This window comes from Arachis ipaensis, chromosome B6, assembly GCF_059453495.1.
Source record: "Arachis ipaensis isolate K30076 ecotype BB chromosome B6, ASM5945349v1, whole genome shotgun sequence".
NCBI lineage: Eukaryota > Viridiplantae > Streptophyta > Magnoliopsida > Fabales > Fabaceae > Arachis > Arachis ipaensis.
The window spans coordinates 140,643,286-140,666,573 of record NC_142441.1 but is presented as its reverse complement, the minus strand read 5'-3'; the positions used below and the strand labels follow the sequence as shown (position 1 = coordinate 140,666,573).

Sequence of the window (23,288 nt, the reverse complement as noted above, 5' to 3'; positions counted from 1 at the left end):
ATTCAAACCTCAGGAACTTCGTTAGATTCAAATTCATAGTCCACTTTGCCTGGATTCAGCTGACAATCTGAGGTTGAATCATCCATTATCTTCAAAACGAGTTCAAACTTTGATTTCAGAAAACGAAAAATCAAATAGAAAACGAAGCTCGAGTTAGAGAGAGAGAAACTAACGTAAATGACGAAGAAGAAGAAGAAACGAGTGAGAAAGGAGGGGAAAAGAACGATCGAAGAAACCAGGAGAAGCTTCGCGAGAAGAAGAACGAGCAAATCTGCTGTGCAAATAACGAAAACGAAGAAGGAAACAAATCTTTTAAATTTGGTAGTTAGATATACGCGGGATCCTATATAGCGCGTGCATACAACGTAACCCTTGGAGCGCGTTTTGGGGTTTTCTTTGTTAATGAACTTGTAAACCATACAAATCATTAGGGCTTGTATGCGGAGCTTTTCCGAAAATAAAATTACACATAAAAAAAAGCAAAGAAAATAAATTAAAATAGCAAAAACGATAAAAAGATTTTTTTTACAATTTTGTTTTGTCATTTTTATGTATAGAAGATTAGAAAATAATAAACTTTTGACTAAATTAATTTTGTATTTGTTGTATTCAAATTAAATAAGTAATAAGTTATATTATTTTAATTTATTCCTTAAATTTATATATCATAAAAATAAAATCAATATACATAATTTTAAGTTACGTGATACTTAAATATCTAATCAAATTAATTAGTTGATATAATTAATGCATTATAATGAATTGTATTTAATGAGTTAAACAAAATAAATTAAGAAACACTATCAGAAACATGCTACATTAACTCTATCATTAAATGTAAAAAATCGATTTTTATATAATAGAATCGATAATATAATAGAGGCGAGAAAGAGAAAAATAAACATTTTAGATCTTAGGTTGTTTCATTTGGATGTTGTAATGTGGGTATCACATTATTTTACTTATTCTACCCTATGGACCTTTTTGTAACTTTATTTCAGTATCAATAGAATTTGACTACCTTTTAGTAATAAATTAAAATCTAAAATAAAATTGAAAAAAAGTAAAGAATATAAAATTATTGATTGAAATTTTATTTTATTTTTTGTTATTATAACAGGTATTTTTATTAAAAAATACCAACACTGAACAAAATTAATCGTAAAAAAAATATAAAATATAAATAAATATACTGAATTAAGAGATAAAATTATATTTGTTATCTCATTTTTATTTTTAGCAGCACAATAGAATATCATGTACTCAACATAATTTAAGATGCAAATTATAATTAATTATACTTTTTATTTTAAAATATTTAAAATTAATCTTAATATAAATAAAAATAATTTAATATATTAAATAAATTAATAGAATAATATAAGTTAACTATTTCTTTTATTAATTTTGTTGTTTTTTTCTGACTACCTTTAAAATTACGACTTTTTTTTAAATTTGACCGTGAAATAAAATTAGAGTTGTTGGTCTACACCATTAAAAAAAATAATACTATGCTTACATTTGTACATATAACATCTTCCTAAATTTTTATATGTTAAACTTAAGATTCTGTATTTCTTTATTTATACCATAAATAAGTATTATTTACAATGATTCGTATTGATTTAAAAACTTAAAAAAATTTTGTACGTATTAATTTTGGTGAATCCTACCCAACCCCTCTAAAATAACATGTAACTTACCTTTCATGATGTGTCAAATTTTAATTGGTCATGATTTTAACCATAGTTGGGTTATTTTGTAATTTATTATTTGAGATGGTAATGGTATAATTTTTTAAAATATCAAAATCTCACTTCCGTTAATTGAAGCACCTTTCCACTCCTCAATTCTTCCTTCATCGCGTAGCTTCGGTCCTTCCAAGCATGGCCGTTGCCGTCGTGACAAGAAGCGCCGAGGTTGTCGTCATCTACTGCACTCTCACGCAATCTCTCTTTTTTTAGTGCATCATTCCTTAACTACATTATTAAATTCCCGTCCTTCCTAATATTCTCGCTCGATACTTTTTTTTCTGCTGTAGATCATTCCTTACTAACATAATTAATGTTTAGTTTGGTTATTAAATTTTTTTATTAAAAAAATATATCTTTATTTAATTACATAATAGAATATATATTTATATGTAAAATATAATATAATAAAATAAATCTATTTAGAATACTTAAAATATAATTAAAATCATAAACATATAAATATAATAATAAAATTTGTACTCTAAACAAGTAAATATATGCTTTATTATATATAAATTCTTTAAAAAAATTGAATAAATTGTTAAAATTAATAACAAAAATTTTAAAATGATAAAATCCAACTTCCTTATCGTATTTATTATAATATTTTATTCTTTTAATTTTTAATTTATTAATACTTTATTATTTAATTAATGATTAAATAAATTATTTTTATGAGAAATTATTTTTTGTATTATCTTAAAAACGAGACCAATATAACAGTTTAAAAAATAATGTAAAAATAATAATTTAAATAAAAATATTTAATATTAAAATTTTAAATACAAAAATAAATTGTATAAATATTTAACAGATAAATATAAAATACATGCCTAAAATAAATAAAATATATAAATAGAAGTACTCTTGAGAAATAGAAAATAATTTTTGTCTGTTTTATTTATTTTAGGCATGTAATTCATATTTATTTTTTAAATATCTATACAATTTATTTTTGTATTTAAAAATATTAACTATTTTTTATATAAAATATTATTTTTACGTTATTTTTTAAACTGTTATATTGGTCTCTTCTTTAAAATAATACAAAAAAAATTTTATGAAAATAATTTGTTTAATTATTAAGTAAATAATAAAGTACTAATAAATTAAAATTTAAAAGAAAAAAATATTATAAAAAATAATCGTAAAAAAATTGAATTTTATCATTTTAAATTTGTATTATTAATTTTAATCATTTATTCATTTTTTTAAATAATTTATGTATGATAAAAGATATATTTATTTGTTTAAAATACAAATTTTATTATTATATTTGTATGTTCCTAATTTTAATTATACTTTTAAGTACACTAAATAGATTTATTTTATTATATTATATTTTACATACGAATATATGTTCTATCATGTAATTAAATAAAAATATATTTTTTTAATAAAAAAATTTAATAACCAAACTAACCATGGAAGATAGCGATAAGACTGGCTATATTGAAAAAGACGGCAAAATTACAGACCACGAAAATTTAATTTAACGACGTGGAAGAATGGCAAAGTTACGGACAACGAGAATTTATTTTAACGACGTGGTTAAGAGATGATGACGACAACGTTGACGCTTCTTGTCACGACAGCGATGCTTGAAAGATCAGAAGCTACGCGATGAAGAAAGAATGGAAGAGTGGAAAGGTGCTTCAATTAATGGAAGTGTGGTTTTGATATTTTAAGAAATTATATTATTACCCATCTCAACTAATAAATTACAAAATAATCTAACTATGGTTAAGATGATGACCAATTAAAATTTAACACATCATGAAGGATAATTTACATGTTATTTTAGAGGGGGTTGGGTAGAATTCACCATTAATTTTATATTTAATATTAAAACATAAAAATTTACTATGTTATTTTACTATTAATATATGTAGTATTACATTATAAAATATAAAAATTAAAATGATTATTATATAGCTTAGATGGATTGAACTAAATATAAAAATATAAAACAGAATTGTATTATTAAATTTTAGTAATTTTAATTAATTAATAATATAAAATAAGATAGAAGTGACTATTTATAATTGAATAGTTTTGGTTGATTAGACTAAAAAAATAAAAAAATACTTTAAATAAAAAATCAAATTAACTTTAATATTAAATTCATTAATACGATTTTAATTTTATATAATAGTTAGATAATAAATTAGTAAAAGCAAATGGAAGGATGACTTTAATTAGTATTTGATAAAATATTTATTTAGAATAATTAAAAAAAAGTAAAAGTATGATATTATTAAAAATAATACATTTTTATGTTTAAAATACATTTAAATAAAATATTTGTAAAATATAAAATTTAGAATAACATAGCTTCATGAATATTAATCATTAATCAATTATGAACTAACATAAAATTATAATATAATTTATTGACAAAAAATAATCAATAATTAATATTAATAAATATAAAAATCATCCAAACACTTTGATTAAAAGTATGAGTGGTTAATTATTATTTATTATTAATAATATTGTTCATAACTAAAACTAAAAATATAATTATTCAGATTTAGATTTTAAAAGAATAAACATATAAGTAACAAATAATCTATTTTATCATGCATATTATAAATTAATGAATTAAACTAATTGATATAATGAATTATAATTAATTAATTGGTATACATTATAATAAATTATACGATATTTAAAAAAAAATAAAATGAATAAGAAGAAAATAAAAAGAAATAGAAGAGATAAAAGACTACAATAAATATAAATTAAGTGTGAGGGTTTTATTTTTTTTTTTACAAATTTTATATCACATTAGTTTCAATAATAATAAATAAAAATACATCAAATTGATATCTAAGAGAAAATGATGAGATAAAATCATAACACAGTTCTAAAACAAAAGCTTAAATTAAACCATAATATCATTGCACAACACAAATTGAAAGTAATTTCACACTATAATATACCACACAAACAGGTAAATGACTTAAACTTAATTACGGAATTTTTTTTTATTTATGCATACATGATAACACCATGGTCTATAAATGCTTCATGGATAACATATCATATATTGCTCTGAATGATGAGCACGGAAGTTGAAGATTGTGTGGTGGTTTGTGTCCACGATAGTTGACTTCTTGCGACGACACCTCGTAGGAAGAAAAAGAATTGTTATAAAAGCTACCTAATGAAAGAGTAATTAGTAAATGAATGATATTTCTTCTAGCATATATGGTCTTTTATAGTGGTAAAATAAAAATGGAAGGAATACAATTTTATATTTTTATATTCGGAATAGAATTTGATATTTATCGTAATAAAATTAAATAACTAATCGGTTATAATTCATGTATTTAAATAAATAAAATAAATTAAATAAAAATATTTTTAAAAATTAATCAAATCAGTTAGTTGATACAAATAATTAGTATAATTAATTTTATTTGATTTATTGAATTCAAAAAAATAAATCAGGAAATAATTGATTAAATTAATTAGTTGATATAATTAATTTATTATAATTCATTGGATTTAATAAATTAAAAAAAATAAATAGGAAAACATATGACACAATGATTTTTTTTAACTAAATTAATCTGTATTTATTGTATTTAATCATTATAAGTAACAAATCATTTATGCTATTATGTACCTTATAAATTAATGAATTAAAATAATTGATATAATAAATTACAATTATTTGATTGACATGAATTATAATAAATCGTGTGATATTAAATATCTAATCAAATCAATTAGTTAATATAATTAATTTACTGTAATAAATTGTATTCAATGAATTATAAAAAATAAATTAAGAAACAGCTCAAAAGTAGTGACGGATCTAAAAATTTTAAATAGTGGAGGTAAACATATAGCATATAAAAATAATAAAAAAATATTTATAAATATATCAAAATATATAAAAAATAAAAAATATTAAATATTAAATAATTTTATGTAATCATTATCAATATTAATATATTGATAAATAATAATATGGTTATTAATTATATACAATAAATGATATTTTAAATAAATGAAATTAATCAAAATATAAATAGGTTATCTTCTAATCAATAATAAAAGTGAAATATATTTTTTTATGAATTATATACAATAAATGATATTTTTTTATGTTATACTTTTTTCAATAAATGATATCACGGGTAATTATCATTATCATATATTATTATTATTATTATTATTATTATTATTATTATTATTATTATTATTATTATTATAATTAAAAATATTTTTAATTGATAATTGATAAGTAGTTTAATAATGTATTAAATATTGGTTTGATATAATTATAATAAAGATATGTTTCTAAATTAATATAATTATGTATTATTCATTAAATATTAATTATAATATAATTATAATAAAGATATTTTTTGTAAAATAATTTAGAATAGAGAATAGGAAAGTTTATTGTGGAAGAAAAACGGAGTCATGAGAGATCGATACCTCACCTTCATTAGTTAGGGGAAAAGCCAGTTTTAATATATTAAGTAGATAGAATTTTAATAAGAATACACGGGTAATTGAAATAAATTATATACGGGTTTTTCAAGTTATTATTATTATTACTATTGTTGTTGTTGTTGAATAATGAATAAGAATTAGAATCATATCAATATTTTTAAAATTAATATAATTAAAATGACTAAAAATATTTAAAATCAATGTGTTATTAATATCATAAGATTTCATTATTTTATTATTAGAATCAAATATTCTTATCATAATTACCACGACCGGTGCTATTATTATTATTATTATTATTATTATTATTATTATTATTATTATTATTATTATTAAAATGATTAAAAGTATTTTTAATTGACAATTGATAAGTAGTTTAATAATGCATTAAATATTAATTTGATATAAATATAATTATAATGAAGATATGTTCCTAAATTAGTATAATTATAATAAAGATATTTTGTATAAAATAATTTAGAATAGAAAAAAAAGTGTATTCATTTTGGAAGGAAAATGGAGTCACGAGCGATCGACACTTCACCTTCATTAGTCGGAAAAAAACTCAATTTTAGTATATTAAGTAGATAGCTAATTCATAATTAAAGATTAAACAAACAAAACGGCACAATAATGAAGAAAGAAAAATAGAACACGACTCAATCAAGCTCAAAAGGAAAATAAGGAATCGAATACCCCTAAAACAATAAGTTATATATGCATCAAATCTTTTGAATAAACAATAAGAAACCCTAAAACAATTGATCTAACATCATTTGCAATTACCCATGGAAAAGCCTCACATAGCAGTGGTTCCTAGTGCTGGCTTCACCCACCTTGTTCCAATTCTGGAATTCTCCAAACGCCTCCTTAGTCTCCACCCACGCTTCCAAGTCACGTGCCTCATCCCCTCAGTTGGTTCATCACTCTCAACTTCCTCCCAGTCTTACCTTCAAACCCTTCCACCAACCATTCACCCAATTCTTCTTCCTCCAGTAAGCAAAGAGCACGTGCAAGCTGAGCAAAGCCTTGCTGTCCAAATTGAACTTAGCGTAACCCACTCTCTCCCTCACATCAAACAAGAATTGAGTTCCCTATGCTCAAGAGCCCGTGTTGTGGCCTTGGTTGTCGACGTTTTCGCACACGATGCTCTCCAGTTCGCCACCGAATTCAATCTCTTATCTTATATATACCTTCCACAAGCTGCTCTGATTCTTTCGTGGTATCTGTATTCACAAGAGTTAGATGAGATTCTCTTTTCTGAGAACAGAGACCCGGAAGAATCTATAGAGATTCCCGGTTTTGTGCCGATGCATAGCAGGGATCTTCCCTTTCAGTCCCGATCCAGCCCCGGTTACCGGAAATTTCTCGAACGCGCCGAGAAGTTTCATCTCCCTGATGGAGTCTTTGTTAATAGCTTTCATGAGATGGAAGCAAGCACGATAAATGCGTTGCGAGATGAGATAAGACAAAAGAAAAGAAAAACCGTGGTTTACCCGGTTGGACCGATCACGCAGAGCGGTTTTAACGGCCGAGAAAATGGATCCGAGTGCTTGAATTGGTTGGACGAGCAAGAACCAGAATCTGTGCTTTATGTTTCCTTTGGAAGTGGCGGCACGCTTTCCCAAGATCAGTTGAATGAATTGGCGTTTGGGTTGGAGCAAAGTGGAAAGAAATTCTTATGGGTTTTGAGACCCCCTAACAATATAGCCTCTGCTAGTTACCTTGGAGGAGAAGCTGACGACCCTATGCGATTCTTGCCACGTGGATTCTTGGAGAGAACCAGTAAGAAACAAGGATTGGTGGTTCCGCTTTGGGCTCCACAGGTACAGATTCTTGGCCACAGTTCAACGGGGGGTTTTGTGTGTCATTGTGGTTGGAATTCGGTTCTTGAGAGCGTTACAAATGGTGTGCCGGTGATAGCGTGGCCATTGTTTGCTGAGCAGAGTATGAACGCCGTGATTCTAAGTGATGCTTTGAAAGTGGCGGTGAGGCCAAAAGCAAACGACAGTAGATTGGTTGAAAGGGAAGAAATTGCAAGAGTCGCTAGAGAGTTGATGGATGGTAAAGAAGGTATTGAAATTCGCAAAAGGATGAAAAGTTTGAGTATTGCTGCTGAGAATGCAATAAAGGAAGACGGACCATCCACGAAGACTCTGGCAGAGGTTGTTGCAACTTGGAAATGAATCTAGTATAAGAAAACTTTATTTACAGCTGTGAATTGTGATACATGTACAACGAGTTAAAAATTAATGTAAATCCGGTTTCTAAGCCATGATCAAATTGGTTCTTCAATCTTTAGAAAAGTTTTCTTATATAAATTAATTTTAATTATTATTTTTAAAAAAATTAAATTAACATTTTTTTTTTCAAGTTAGATCAAATTCAGATAGACCGAGAATTAGTGAAACTAACCCTAATTTAGAGAAAGACTCAGTTCAGCCCAACTCGATTTAGTGCAAAATCAATGATGGCAAATCGATTTATCTGCAAAAAAATAGAGGACTCCTTTCCTGATTTTGGCCCAAATTAGGACCTATTAACCTGATTCTTAAACCAGTTCTAACTTCTAACACTATAAATATTCCCTCGCCTATTACAATCACACATCAAATAATTCTATCTACATCTTATCACTCTTACCACAACTACCAAATAATCAAAATGTCTCAAAACACCGATATTATCAATTTATTACCATGAATAGATTTTAAGAGATCAAAATGGATCAATCATGATTAATTCTGCCAGACAATATTTGTTCACCTTCTAATTAAAGTTCATTATTTAACAAGTTTAAAATTTTTCATTTTGCATTAAATATATCAATAAGATGCAAAACAAGTAAAATTTATTATAAACTAGTGTATGTTTTCGTGTCATGTACGAAATGATATATAAAATTATATAAAAAAATTTTATTAAAAAATTAAATAAAAAATACATATAATAATTATTATTATAAATATTTTATAATTTAAAAATATTAAAAATAATTAGTATTTGTTTTAATTAATTTGAATTGGTTGAATAGTCATCTCATTTGTCTGCTTAAACAAATATTTAGAGTTTAAATCTCGCCTTGTGTGTATAACAATACATTAGTTAATAGCAAACCCTTAATAAATAGAATATCAATATGTGGTGGATTAGTTCTCGACTTACTGAATTAGGAAATCCATAGAAAAAAAATTATATTTGTCTTTAAAATAGATTAATTTCTAATTAATAACAATATTTATATACTTTTGTCTTTGTTGAAATTTACTTGGGATAATTTTATTTGTTGGTATCATATTCATTTTTGAAGTCAAAATAATATGAACAATATTGTTACTTGTTGAAACTTCACATTTTATGAAATGATTTTTAAATTTTTAAATTTATAAACTTATGTCATTACAAAAGTTATTAAATCAATTAATATGTCTTGGTAAGATGATGTACCGAAACACCACTGCTAAGTATTAATAAGTGTGAAAAGAAATCAATACCAACTTTTGTTATTCAATATATAATTTATTCTATTAAAAAATAAATTAATATATTTTGAACAGGTAAATACATTTTCTTCTAATTTTTTATACCATTTTATTTAACAATATTTACCATTAAAAAATAACAAATGACTATATTATCCTACAATATATATGATGTACAAAATAATTTCTTATCTTAAAATTAATTATAGTTAGTGAGATAAAATTTAAAATATTTTTATTTTCTTACTCAAATTTAAATTTAAATTTAGATCTAATTAACAACTCATCTTTTTTTAATTTCAATAACAATAATAAAATTGGTTAGATACAAAATATTTAACATTTAATAATTTCAATAGTTTAAATTTTATTTACTAAAAATTGGGTTAAAAATTAATTATAAACTTAATAATCAATAATATATATTATATTAGTACGTAAATAATAATATCTAATGTATTTTTTTTTATAGGACTAATGTATAATCTATTGAGAATTAATTTATTATCCAAAATTTTTTCATAAACTTTGTAATATATGAAAATAATGATATAATTTTTTATTATTATTTAAAACTTATTCATAATTTTTTAATTATGTAATTAACTTAATTAATAACTTTTAGTATTGCTTTTATATTAAAAAGTATCAATTTATACTATTTATATATTTAAATTAGGATAAATTAGAAATTTTATATTCTCATGTATTTAATAGATTTCATGGGACAGGTACTTATGTCCGTGTTTCCATTAGGGGGTGGTAAATGAGAAAACCTACCCTGCTCCGCTAAAAGCCTGCCATCTGGAAGATTGAACTGCCCCGCCTTACCTAGTGAGGCGGTACTCAATTCCTCCTCCACCCCGTCTAACGGTAGGCTAGCGGGTTGGCGAATCAAGCCCGCCAAATCTCTTATATATATATATATATATATATATATATATATATATATATATATATATATATATATATATATATATATATAAACTATTAAATATTAAACAATATATATATATAATTTCACAACCATTTCAATAAATTTATAATTTCTAAAGATATAAAAAATTATAATTTCTAAATTCACAAAATTAAAATCTTTATAATTATAAATATATAATAAATATAATTATAAACCAAATTTTTTAAAATAAAATAATAAAATTAACATTGTCCAAAACAAAACAAATATTATCCAAACACATAATAATTAAACATCTTCAAGTTTATAATCAATCAAACATAAAACATAATTCAAAATATAACTTAGAATATCTTCAATTATCATTTTTATCCTCGTGTAGATCAATAACATCTTTAAAATTTGTAAAAAAAAAAAGGCCCTGACAAAAAAAACGCTTGGCCCAGCAGGAAAGTCTGCCCTGCCTCGCCCCACCAAAACCGCCAAAATCCACAAATTAGGTAGTACAGGGTAGGCGAACTTTTTAAATTTGGCGGTCTCAAATTTTCAGCCCACTCCGCTTTTTTTTACGGGTTTATGTGGGCCAGCTTGACGGATTTCATCCCGTTTACCACCCCTAGTCCCCATCTATTTTCGCGTGGTAGATGGTGAGGATTTCATGGGTCCCCATCTAACCCTAAATCACGAGTAATTCCTGCAAAAACATGTTTCGACTGTTTTTGTGATCATCTCTATTGCTAGCATTCGTTGGCTCGTGACGTGAAGCTATTTCAGCCACTTAGTAAATTCTCAGATAATCAAAATCTATAATATATCCTTTTTTATAAAGTCACATGTATCCTTATTATAACAATATTAATAGAAAATAAATGGATAAACACTAAGCTATTGTCTAAATATAAGATGGAAAATAAGAGGAAAAAAATGGAAAGAAAGAAAATGAGAGGAAAGAAAAATGGAAAGAAAAATATATTTTTTTGTGTTGTTTAGATGAAGAAAAAATGAATGAAAAGAAAGTAGAAAAAAATTTCTTTTACTTGGTTGAAAGAAAAAATAAGAAGAGAGAAAATTATAATAGAGTAAAATTACATTAATATTTTTATATATTATATATAAATTATAATTCAAAGGGTAACTCTGTACTTTTACCCATGTTTGCACTTCTCCTTCAGATTTATTCGAACTTTGAAGAGAAAAAATTTACATGAGCTCCACATACACCTTCTTTGTTTTTCATTCAATTTCTTTGTTGATCCAGACAATAAAAATTGACATTTTCTTTCATTCATTTTCTTCTCCAACATCTTATTTAATTTTCCTACAAATTCTTCTAATTCAAATAATACGTAAATAAATCACATTTTTCATATATATATATATATATATATAAAACAATAATTAATATCATATATTATAACTTGTGAAATCATAATATTTTGAGAAGTGATGTCTAGACAATTTAAATATTGATAAGTCTAAAAAATTTTAGAAAAAAAAATAAAAATGTAAAAAAATTGCATGTTGATCCATAAGATTTTTTTATTTTAGTTTGTCCATAGCCTATGATTAAGAATACAAAAATTATATATATGTTATTTATCTTATATATTTTTTATTTCATAGAGACTTAAAATTTTTTTATCAGTGATGTTAGTGATTATAGAGAAATTTTTATTTTTAAATAAAATTATAAAAAAATTAAAAACAAAATTAGTTGCAATTTTTTTGACAATTTATTTAGCTTTTAGTTTAAATTAAAATTAAATTATATATTCAATTTATATTTGTTTGTTTATCCTAATGATTATATATAATAGATAATATATTTAAGTATGTTTTGAAAGAAACTATTGAATTTTATATAATTTAATTTTTATATAATTTTATAGATAATATATTTAAATTTAAATTTCATAAATTAATTTATTTTTGTTAAAGTGAATTACGCAATAAAAAATTCATAAAAAATTTATATATTAAAGTAGAGAATAATCTATTTATAAATAAAAAATAAAAAAATTATTCTTAAAATTTGAATATGTAAATAAAAAAATAAATTATAACTTAAAAAATTATTTCTAAAATTCATTACAATAAATAGTAAAACTGTAAAGATTATGTATCTATATAAATTAAGTTATATTAAATTATAAGATATCTATATATTTAATCAACCTAATTAATTAGTTGTAATGGATTTGATTTAATAATTTAAAAAAATTGAATAACTATTTTTAAAAATATGTCAATCCAAATAATATAGATTGAAAATAGAAAAAATATAACTAAATTATATAATACAACATAATATTCCTAGAAGTTTATTTTATAGTAGATCTAATGCTAAGATATTTATCATCATCTATAGTATAATTTAATTTCACAATTATTCAAATGTTGTTTTTATGAAAACATTACATTATTTACTTTAAAAAAAAATATTTACTCACTATTATAATTTAAATAAAATATATAATAGATATTAAACTAATTTATTTTAATAATTGTTCAGTCACAAAGATTCATCAAAGATATGAGATTTAAGAGCATATAAAATAAATATAACACCTATAATTTTTACACTACTACGATAAGATGATTATCATAAGTCTTTTTAAGATAAATTAAACAGAACAACATATAATAATAAAGAAACAATCAAATCCAAAAGAGTATAGAACACCTATCATACACTACGACTATTAACATTGAAGAAGTTTTAATCATTTATTCTTTTATTAGCTATCTTTTTATCTACTCTGCACTTTATCTATGAATATGTTAAGGACTAAACCTATGCTTCAACCTTTTAAAATCTCATATATTCTTGCCAAACACAATATTATTATGCGTCGTCTATATTTACCAAAGAACTGAAAATAATAAAAGCATCCATCTATTCTTTATAGAAACTATTGAATGGAAGAACCCTTGGTAAAAAGACGATGTTCTCTTATAATATGTATAATTTTTTATGATGATAAAATAAAAATAAAAGGCATGGAATAATATTGCGTATATTTACGTTAATTTTAATCTTTTTTAATAACCAGATTTGTTATAACATAATTGATAAACAATGACAGTTGATACAGATTATAGATATTTTAAGTATAATATACCTTTTATAATTTTGTATGAAACAATATTAGTTTTAATTTATATATTTATTATTGGATATGAAAAATAAAAAGTATTTGTATTATTAACACTTTTCAAACCTTTTTTAACTCCGACCGTGATTAGGTCTAAAAAGTTACCCACCTCGTCGGAAATAAATGTAATCTAATCAATTTTCATCTGATAGTACTACACATTGGCATAATCATAGAATAATTAAATTTAATGAGATAACAATATGGTATTTAATTACCACAGGAGTATTTTTATATATAGAATTATCAATCAATTATGTATGGCTTCTGATGAAAATAATATATTCAACATAGATATTGTTTGTTAGGTAAAAGATAACAGATTGATAAAGAAAATTAATTACAAAATGGATATATTTATTATAAGAAATATTTTTCTACGTAATACTATAAAAAATATCATAGTCACCCTGAATTACTACAGGTTCAACTTTCATCGGCATCGGTAAAATGTTTAAATTGAAACATTTTCAAACTATAATATTTGTCAAACAAACAATTAATGAAATACTCATTCATAGCTTCTCATTTTAATTAAGTACACATTTATACATAAAAAAAAAAAAAGAAAAGAAGAGTTAAAATAGCAAAAGCAATAAAAATGATGATTCTTATAATTTTGTGTGGCTATCCATATATAGAAGACCAGAAGACCATAGTTATCTAACAAAATTAATTTGTATTTATTGCATTCAATTTGAATAGGTAAAAAATTATCTTATTTTAGTTTAGTCCTTAATTCATATAATTTGAATTTAGCTATATATATATATATATATATATATATATATATATATATATATATATTATTTGATTTGATTTAATTATTAGTAAAAAATATCTGGAGAGCCTATTTTATTCATAGATTTATTATTTTAATAATTAATAAATTAATATAATTAATTAATATAGATAATTAGTATAATTAATTTGGTTTAATAAATTAAAAAAATACTAACATAACATTAAAAGAAATAAATTAAAAAATATTACTAAATTAAATTGATATAAATTATAATAAATTGTGTGATATTTAAATATCTAATAAAATTAATTAGTTGACATAGTTAATTTATTGTAATAAATTGTATTTAATAAGTTAAAAGAAATAAATAGCTAAACACTCTCAAAAGCATGTCACGTCAACTCTATCATTAAGTGCAGAAACCTAATTTTTATATAATAGAATAGATAATAAATAGAAGAGATGAGAATATGATGTGACATATTTTAATTATAAAAATTGGTAATATATAGTATATTTTTTTATGAATCCTTATTGCTTGTTCGTTGCTAGTTTTAATATAATTACTTAATAAATTCCACTTATGAAACTGTCAACTACCTAATATTATGATTTAATTAATAAAAATGATGATATTAATATTTTTTTATGAGTCTTGTTATTATTTATAATTAGAAAAGAGCCATATATAAATTCATTTCCTTAATGAATGTTAATTTTGTTGTGAAATTCTGTTACCTTTAAAATTTTAGCGTATTAAGTCTAATTTTTACATTTTGAAATAAATTTACTCGAAAAAATTAATATGTAAATTACATTAGTATTACAAAATTACTTTATTAATATAATTAGTGGTGCTTACTTGAACCATTAAATTTAGCTTCTAATGATATTAAAGTCAACCTATTTTATTATCTTGTGCCTTCAAAGAATTTACACGACTGACATAAAAATCTAATAATTGAAAGAAAATTGTTACAATGATGAGTATATTCATTTTATTAAATATTCTTCTATCTAATACTATAAAAAAATATACTGGTCAATGGTCACCTTGAATTATACAGGTCAACTTCTAACCATTGTGGTAGAATGCCTAAACTGAGATATATTCATCAAATAAACAATCAATCATACAATCAATCATCTGTACTTTTTTTTGGGTACATTTATACATAAAAAAATATACATAAAGGAAAAAAGAAGAAGAAAAGAAGAGTTGAAATAGCATTTGCGATAAAAATCATGATTCTTATAATTTTGTGTGGCCATCTATATATAGTAGACCAGCTGACTATAATTATCTAACAAAATTAGTTTGTATTTATTGCATTCAATTTGAATAGGTAAGAAATCATCTTATTTTAATTTAATCCTTAATTCACATTATTTGAATTTGGCTCAATATATATGATTTGATTTGATTTAATTTGATTTAATTATTAGTTAAAAATATCTCAGTTGCTTATTTTATTCAAAGATTTATTATGTAATGACTAATTAATTAATTAATTAGTACACACAATAAATTTAGTTTAATAAATTAAAAATAGTAATAGAACATTAAAAAAATAAATTAAAAAATATTACCAAATCAAATTGATATAAATTATAATAAATTATGTGGTATTTAAATATCTAATTAAATCAATTAGTTGATATAATTAGTTTATCGTAATAATTTGTATTTAATGAGTTAAAAAAATAAATTCAAAAACACTCTCAAAAATATGTACGTCAACTTTATCATTAAGTAAAAAATTTCAATTTTTATATAATAAAATAGATATCATATGCAAGTCAACGATACTTTTCATTGCAAAAAATACTCTATTATTCACCCTTATTCATCGTAAAATAAAAAACAATATTTGTTTTGTAATTTTGATAGAAGTAATTGTTGTTTCACACAAGTACTTGTACTAACTCAACAATCATGATGTTGAGTTAGAATGACACTTAACCATTGCTGACTGATATCAGTCACATTCCATCTCAAATAATCCTCCCAATTGCTTAGGCAACCATTCACAAGATTCCCAATAGTTCGATGTCCAAACTAATAAGACACATGCATCATGTAGAGTAATGGTCATCACTATCAACTAGGGAAGATGCTAATACATAATTGTGGTCAAACAAAAACATGAAGGGAATGTCTCTAGGCTGCTGCTTCTAAAGAATGGCCAACAAGCTTGCTCGAACATGTGAATATGCATAGTCTAATTCGAAGGACTCTAACGGTGACAACAATGATTAAATACATGATTTTTCTTATATCAAAAATAATATTTTTGACCAAATATTATTAAGCTTTTATAAATTTAGACTTCAATCATTACTACTAAGTACTAAAAATATTGTATTATCGAATCAACTTTTAAATACAAATTAGAATCAATTTTAAGAGTAGTTACATATTTAAAGTTCCAAATAGGGGTAAATACGATTTTGGTCCCTTAAGTTTAGTGCCAGAATCGAATTCGTCCCTCTTGTTATTTTGCCATTAAAGTCGTCCTTAATGTTTTTTTTCGTAATAAAATCGTCCTTTTTATTTTTTTTGGACAAAAATACCCTCATCCCCCTCCCCCTCCCCGCCTCCCCTTCCCCTTCCCCTTCCCCTTCCCCCCACCCCGACGTCTCCTCCCCCTCCCCGCCTCCCCTTCCCCTCCCCCTCCCCAACACCACCACCAACGCCTCCGCCATCCCCCTTCCCCCTCCCCTTCCCCCTTCCCTTCCCCTTCCCCCCACCCCGACGTCCCCTCCCCCTCCCCAACACCATCACCAACGCCTCCGCCATCCCCCTTCCCCCTCCCCGCCTCCCCTTCCCCTTCCCCTTCCCCCCACCCCCACCCCGCGCGTCTTCCCTTCCCCCACCCCGCGTCCCCTCTCCCTCCCCGTCTCCCCTTCCCCCCACCCCTAAACAGAAACAGAGAAACACAAAGCCAGAGAAACAGAGAAACAGAGAAACAAAAACAGACAAACACAGAGAAACAGAAATTCAAAGCACAAAGAAGAGATCTGGTTCGAAGAAAGGCAGCGGCTGCAGCGACGGGACGGCGAGACTGCGGCGGCGGGACGGCGGCTTCTCTTCTCCCTTCATCGTCATCATCATCAGAGTTCTGGAGGAGGCGGCGGCGACGATGAGGTCACGGCGGCGACGACGGAGGCTCCCTGGCGCCGTCCCCCTCCCCCCCTTCCCTTCCCCTCCCCTCCCCCCTTCGTATACCCTTTTCTTTCCCCACCCCCAACACGTTTTTACGCGTTTTCTTTTTTTTATTATTTTATAATTTTTATTATTAAAATAGGATAGGGGTAGTTTAGGAATAAAACAAAAAATTTTATTGAAAAGGACGATTTTAATACGAAAAAAAACATTAAGGACGACTTTAATGGCAAAATAACAAGAGGGACGAATTTGATTCTGGCACTAAACTTAAGGGACCAAAATCGTACTTATCTCTTCCAAATACATATTTGAGCCAACTTAAAAATGGTTACTATTCAATTAGTTATGTACTCTCTCATAATGGAATTATAAGTGCGTAAAACAAGTCTTTTACAAGTAATTTTTAAAAATTATTAGATATAATTGTAATTTTTAATTATTAGAATTTTGTATAAATAAGTGCTATAGAATCAGAATAAAGGATTAAAATCATTTCACAAAATACTCTAAATACTCTAATGTCACCCTGACGCAAAGAAATTTATAGAAGAAAACCAAATATTCTTTCCATTTTTTCTTTCAATTTTTCATTTACGTCTTTTACTTCTTTTTTCAGTTTTTTTTTCTTTTTTTATTTTTTTCTTTTATCTTATTCAACTTTTTTATATCTTTTCCTTTTTCTTTTTTTTTGTTTTGTTAATTTTTAGTAAATCGAGAGTGATTCGATATCTAATAGTCTGAAAGCGAAACATATTCCTCTTTGCGAGTACCAATTTTCTCAAAGTGCGTCAAAGGTCTTTTGAACGAACAAAAACTTAAGAAAATCTAAAAACAGTAAATAAAGACTTTGAAAATAAATTGACTTTTAAATGGTTTGCATTGAATTTAAATAAAGCAGTAAAATGCCTTCTATTAGATCAAAGGACTTTTGAAATGGAAAATAAAAGTATTGGAATATAAATTGGACAAGAATGTTAAATGTGGCTCAATTTTATTGAAATGGAAGGCTTATGTGTGATCTTCTTCGATATGGAGTCATGGGGTACAAGACAAATATGTGGGACAGCTTTTTGGCAGTGTGAGGTAACAGAACTCGGACCATGCGAGTTCTTTGGTTTTAGAAATTTGCAAAACAAATCGCATGGTCCGATTTGTTGGGTGAGAAATAGGAATTTCGGAAGATTGAAATCGGACCGTCCGTGTTGCATGAGCTGGGTTTTTTTAATATGAAATGGAAGAGCAAATCGCATGGTCCGACTTCTTTGTTGAGATATTTGAATTTCGAAAGTTTGAAGTCGGACCCTCCGTGTTGCTTGAGCTTGATAATTTATTATATGAACTCGAACATAAAATCGCATGGTCTGATTTCATTTTTTAATAAATTTTTTTGAATCAGCTTAACCTAGTCGAAGGATCCGAGTTGATGGTAGAGGTCTATATAAAAGTGTGTAACTGGTGGTAGCGATGTAGTTGTGCCTCCTTCCCTTCTTCAACAGCTTCTTCGTTTGTTTCTTCTTTCTGGGTTTTTTCATTGCTTGTTTTGAAAAAGAAAATCCAGTAGCCATTTTTGTGCTCCTTTTTTAGTGATTGAGAGAAATGAGTGATAGAGTGTTACTAAAAGTGTATTATTTTGGTCAAATTTTGTTACAAACATCCGAAGGTGTAAAATTTGTTTGTGAAAATTCGTTAGATGTTTTTATTCCTTTTACCATCTCATTTGAAGAGCTCAAAGGTGTGATCTGTGAAAAGATTGACTCTGAGAGGGCAAGAAAAGTATCATGTATTCTATACAGATATCCCATACCGATGTTTGGTGGATTTGTCCAATTTCAAACCAAATATGTGACGGACGAAGTGAGCATGCAAGAGATGTTTTCAATGTATATTGAAAACCGTGCCCAGATCTTGTTCATCGAGTTGTATGTTGAGTTCGAACAATCTGAGGCCAACCGGAATATTGTACGGGAAGATTATAATAGTGACAGTGAATAAGAGTTCGAAAGCAACTACGAAGTTGTTGGTCCAGACGGAGATGAAGATCAAGGTGACGGAACTATGGCTCCAGATGTGACAGACGTGGCATATGCACTGGCAAACGAAGTGCCGTTTGAGGAGCCATCATTCATGCGAGTTTTGGACTTGGATGTCATGCATGTTTCGGAGTTTCCGGAATATATGAGTGCAGGTACGTAATTCATCGTATTAGTATTTTTTTAGTTAGTTATTGATTTAGTTATGAATAAATTAGTATTTATTAACCATTATTTAATCATGCGTTGATGTAAATAGTTGTCAGAAACGAACCGGTGATAGAACGGTTCTTGTGTCTGGGACACTGGTTCAACCGCTGGGTTAGTGGTTGAGCTGGTTGACCCGATCCTATGTAAATAAAAAATAAAAAATAGTGAGAAGTTTAAAAATAAAATTCAAAATGCATATGTTTACTAACATTTTAAAAATATCAAGTTGTTTTAAACCATTAAGGAACATGAACAATAAATATTTTATTATTTTTACGCTATCATGAAAGTTTTTTTTTCTTTTTATATTAAAATAATCGTTATTTTTAATTATTATTAATTTATTAATTAGTTTATATCTTTTATACTGTTATATACTACAAGTAATTATTAGAAAATAATATTAACCGATACAGTATGATACGGTTCATTTATCGGACCGACAGAATAGGGTCCAGTTTAGTAGGTTTGACGATCGAACCGGTCGGTTCGGTTCGATTTTTACATCTGATGCTGATGTTCTTATTTTGTTTAGAGTGGCATAATAACATGATGTAAGGTTTAGAGTTATATCATAGTTGATGAAGTAAATATAGATTTACCTTTGTTATCGATTTTTAAAAATATGTGTATTAATTTTTTTTATGGTGGTTATCCTGGCAGAAATTCCTGTTGTCGCAGATGGTGAATTTGCCGTTGGTATGGAATTCATTCCAGGGAAGCTGTTATTAAGGCGATAAAAGAGTATACCATACGACGCAGCGTAGACTACCGGGTGTGTGAGTCTGAGCCGTTGACATTTTATGCCAAGTGTACACAGTATGGGTCAGGGTGTGATTGGCTTATCAGGGTTAGCATGATCAGCAGGAAGTACTGTTGGGTTATAAGGAGGTATAATGGTAGTCACACCTGTACCAGAGCCACCATTTCACAAGATCATTCGAAGTTGGATTCTTTCACAATTACAGAAGCAATAAAGCCGTTGGTTGAGGCTGACCCCTCCTTAAAGGTAAAATCGGTAATAGCATAAGTGCAATCGAAGTTCAACTACACTGTTAGTTATTGAAAAGCATGGTTGGCTAAGCAAAAGGCAGTAGAAAAAATATTTGGAGGTTGGGAAGCATCGTACGAAACGTTGCCTATATGGTTTGAGGCCATGTGTCATAAGGAGTCATCAGCTGTTGTCCAGTTTGAGACTATGCCTGCATATCAAGGCGATGACTTGGTGGGTGATATTCGGGTACTATATCGAGTATTTTGGAGTTATTACTCATGCATCAGGGCATTCAGACATTGTAAGCCAGTTGTCCAGGTGGATGGGACTCACTTGTACGGAAAGTATAAGGGTTGTCTACTAGTGGCAGTTTCACAGGATGACAACAACAATATCGTCCCAATTGCGTTTGCTATTGTGGAGGGAGAGACTTCTGATGGATGGCACTTTTTCCTTAGTAAACTGCGTCAACATGTTGTCACTCGGAATGGTGTGGGACTGATATCCGACCGACACGAATCCATCAATACCGCTGTGGAACGCAGTAACGGAGCTTGGTCACCTCCTAGAGCTTTTCATATGTTTTACATCAGGCATATAGAGTCGAATTTTTTGAGAAAGTTCAAGGCACCGTACCTGCAAAAATTGGTCGTCAACATTGGTAACCTTTTAGTTAATTTAAGTAAGTTATTAACAGAGTTATGTTCAACATTTGTTTTGACCTCTATTTTTTTTTCTTTTCTTATGTTGTTATCATCCAAGATATTTGAGGACGGTGCGGGAGTACAAAGTGCGTTACCAGCATTTATGGGAACGGGGCGAGGCGTATACAAACTAGTTAAACCAAATTCCTCACGAACAGTACGCATTGGCATATGATGGTGGCTACCGATGGGGTCACATGACGACGAATCTAGTAGAATGCATCAATTCAGTATTGAAGGGTGCACGCAATCTCCTCATTACTGCTCTTGTGAAGGCAACATTCTACATGCTTAATGAGTTGTTCACCCGAAAAAGAGCGGAGGCGGAAGCCCGGATTAATTCTGGCCATATGTTTTCTGATATCGTGCCCTCGAAGTTGCATACAAACCAACTTGCATCAGGAAACATTCAGGTTAGTTGCTTTAACCGGCAAAATGAGGTCTTTGAGGTGCGTGAGATGCCAAGTGGACTGGAGTTTGTAGTCGACTTACGTGGCCTTTGATGTGACTGTGGTGAGTTCCAGGTGGACCGGATCCCCTGTAGACATGTGTTCGCATGTTGTGCCAACCAGCGACTGGATTGGCATGTGTATGTGCATGATGTGTATAAGATGGACCAAGTTCGGCGGGTGTACCGCGCCAGGTTTAGGCCACTAGGTAATCCTACTACATGGCCTGCTTACAACGGACCTCGGTTTGTACCAAATCCGTACCTGAGACGCATCACGAAAGGTCGTCCCAGGATGACGCGGTTCTTGAATGAGATAGACACGCGAATGTTACGTCGTCCTAGACGATGTAGGCTATGTGGGGCTGAGGGACACAGTCGTAGTAGATGCCGTCAGTCAGCTGGTGCAAATGCCGACAGAGATGCTCAATAGATTCACAATCTAAGATGATATTATATATGTAGCATTATATAGTATGGCATGAGTTGTCCATTTGAGTTAACAACGTATGATATATGTAACATTGTATAATATGACATGAATTCTCATATTAAGTTAACATGACCTGATATTATAAATTATGACAATCTAGTATTATAAGATATCCGTAGCAATATATAATATGACATCAATTGTCCAAATGAGTTAATTTGATATGATATGATATCTGTAGCAATATATTAAGTTCATTAATATATAATGTCCAACACATACAAAGTACTCTAAAGATAGTCCACATCATTAATACGTAAATAAGTTCATTACACCATAACTACTTTCTCATTGGCCACTTTACATCCTTCACAAAGTTCTTGCATTTCTTTGCGACCTTTTTAAAGACAGATGGAGTGTAGCGATTAGCGCTACGACGTGGCGGATCAATCCTCAGATTGTAACCTTTGACTTTGTCATCCGGAGTGCGTGCCTGACTTGTATACAATTTAATAAAAACAATTAAATATAGCACATTAAGTAATCAAACCAACATAGATACCACATATCATTTAGGAAAAACCAAACAGAGATACCATTTATGAACACAAAATAAATAACTAATCGAACATGTAAAGCAAAATACACAACATAATACCATTATTACGGGATTCTTCGTCCTCATCGAACTCCTCTATTTCATCCTCCTCATGATCGTCCTCGTCATCCGGGTCATCTACTAGATACGCATCGGTCCCTTGCTCGAGTGTGT

General features: G+C 27.5%; 2 protein-coding genes across 2 annotated transcripts; both read left to right on the top strand.

Annotated features, from left to right (window-relative positions):
• Positions 1–6,867: 6,867 nt before the first annotated feature.
• Positions 6,868–8,510, top strand: LOC107605292 (hydroquinone glucosyltransferase). Its single transcript, XM_016307129.3, has one exon. The coding sequence runs from the start codon at positions 7,016–7,018 to the stop codon at positions 8,411–8,413; it is 1,398 nt and encodes a 465-aa protein (XP_016162615.1). The 5' UTR covers positions 6,868–7,015; the 3' UTR covers positions 8,414–8,510.
• A 12,583-nt stretch (positions 8,511–21,093) lies between these two features.
• LOC107647595 (uncharacterized) lies at positions 21,094–22,516 on the top strand. Its single transcript, XM_016351663.1, has 3 exons — positions 21,094–21,603; positions 21,794–22,048; positions 22,160–22,516. The coding sequence occupies exons 1-3, from the start codon at positions 21,094–21,096 to the stop codon at positions 22,514–22,516; spliced, it is 1,122 nt and encodes a 373-aa protein (XP_016207149.1).
• The last annotated feature ends 772 nt before the right edge of the window (positions 22,517–23,288 follow it).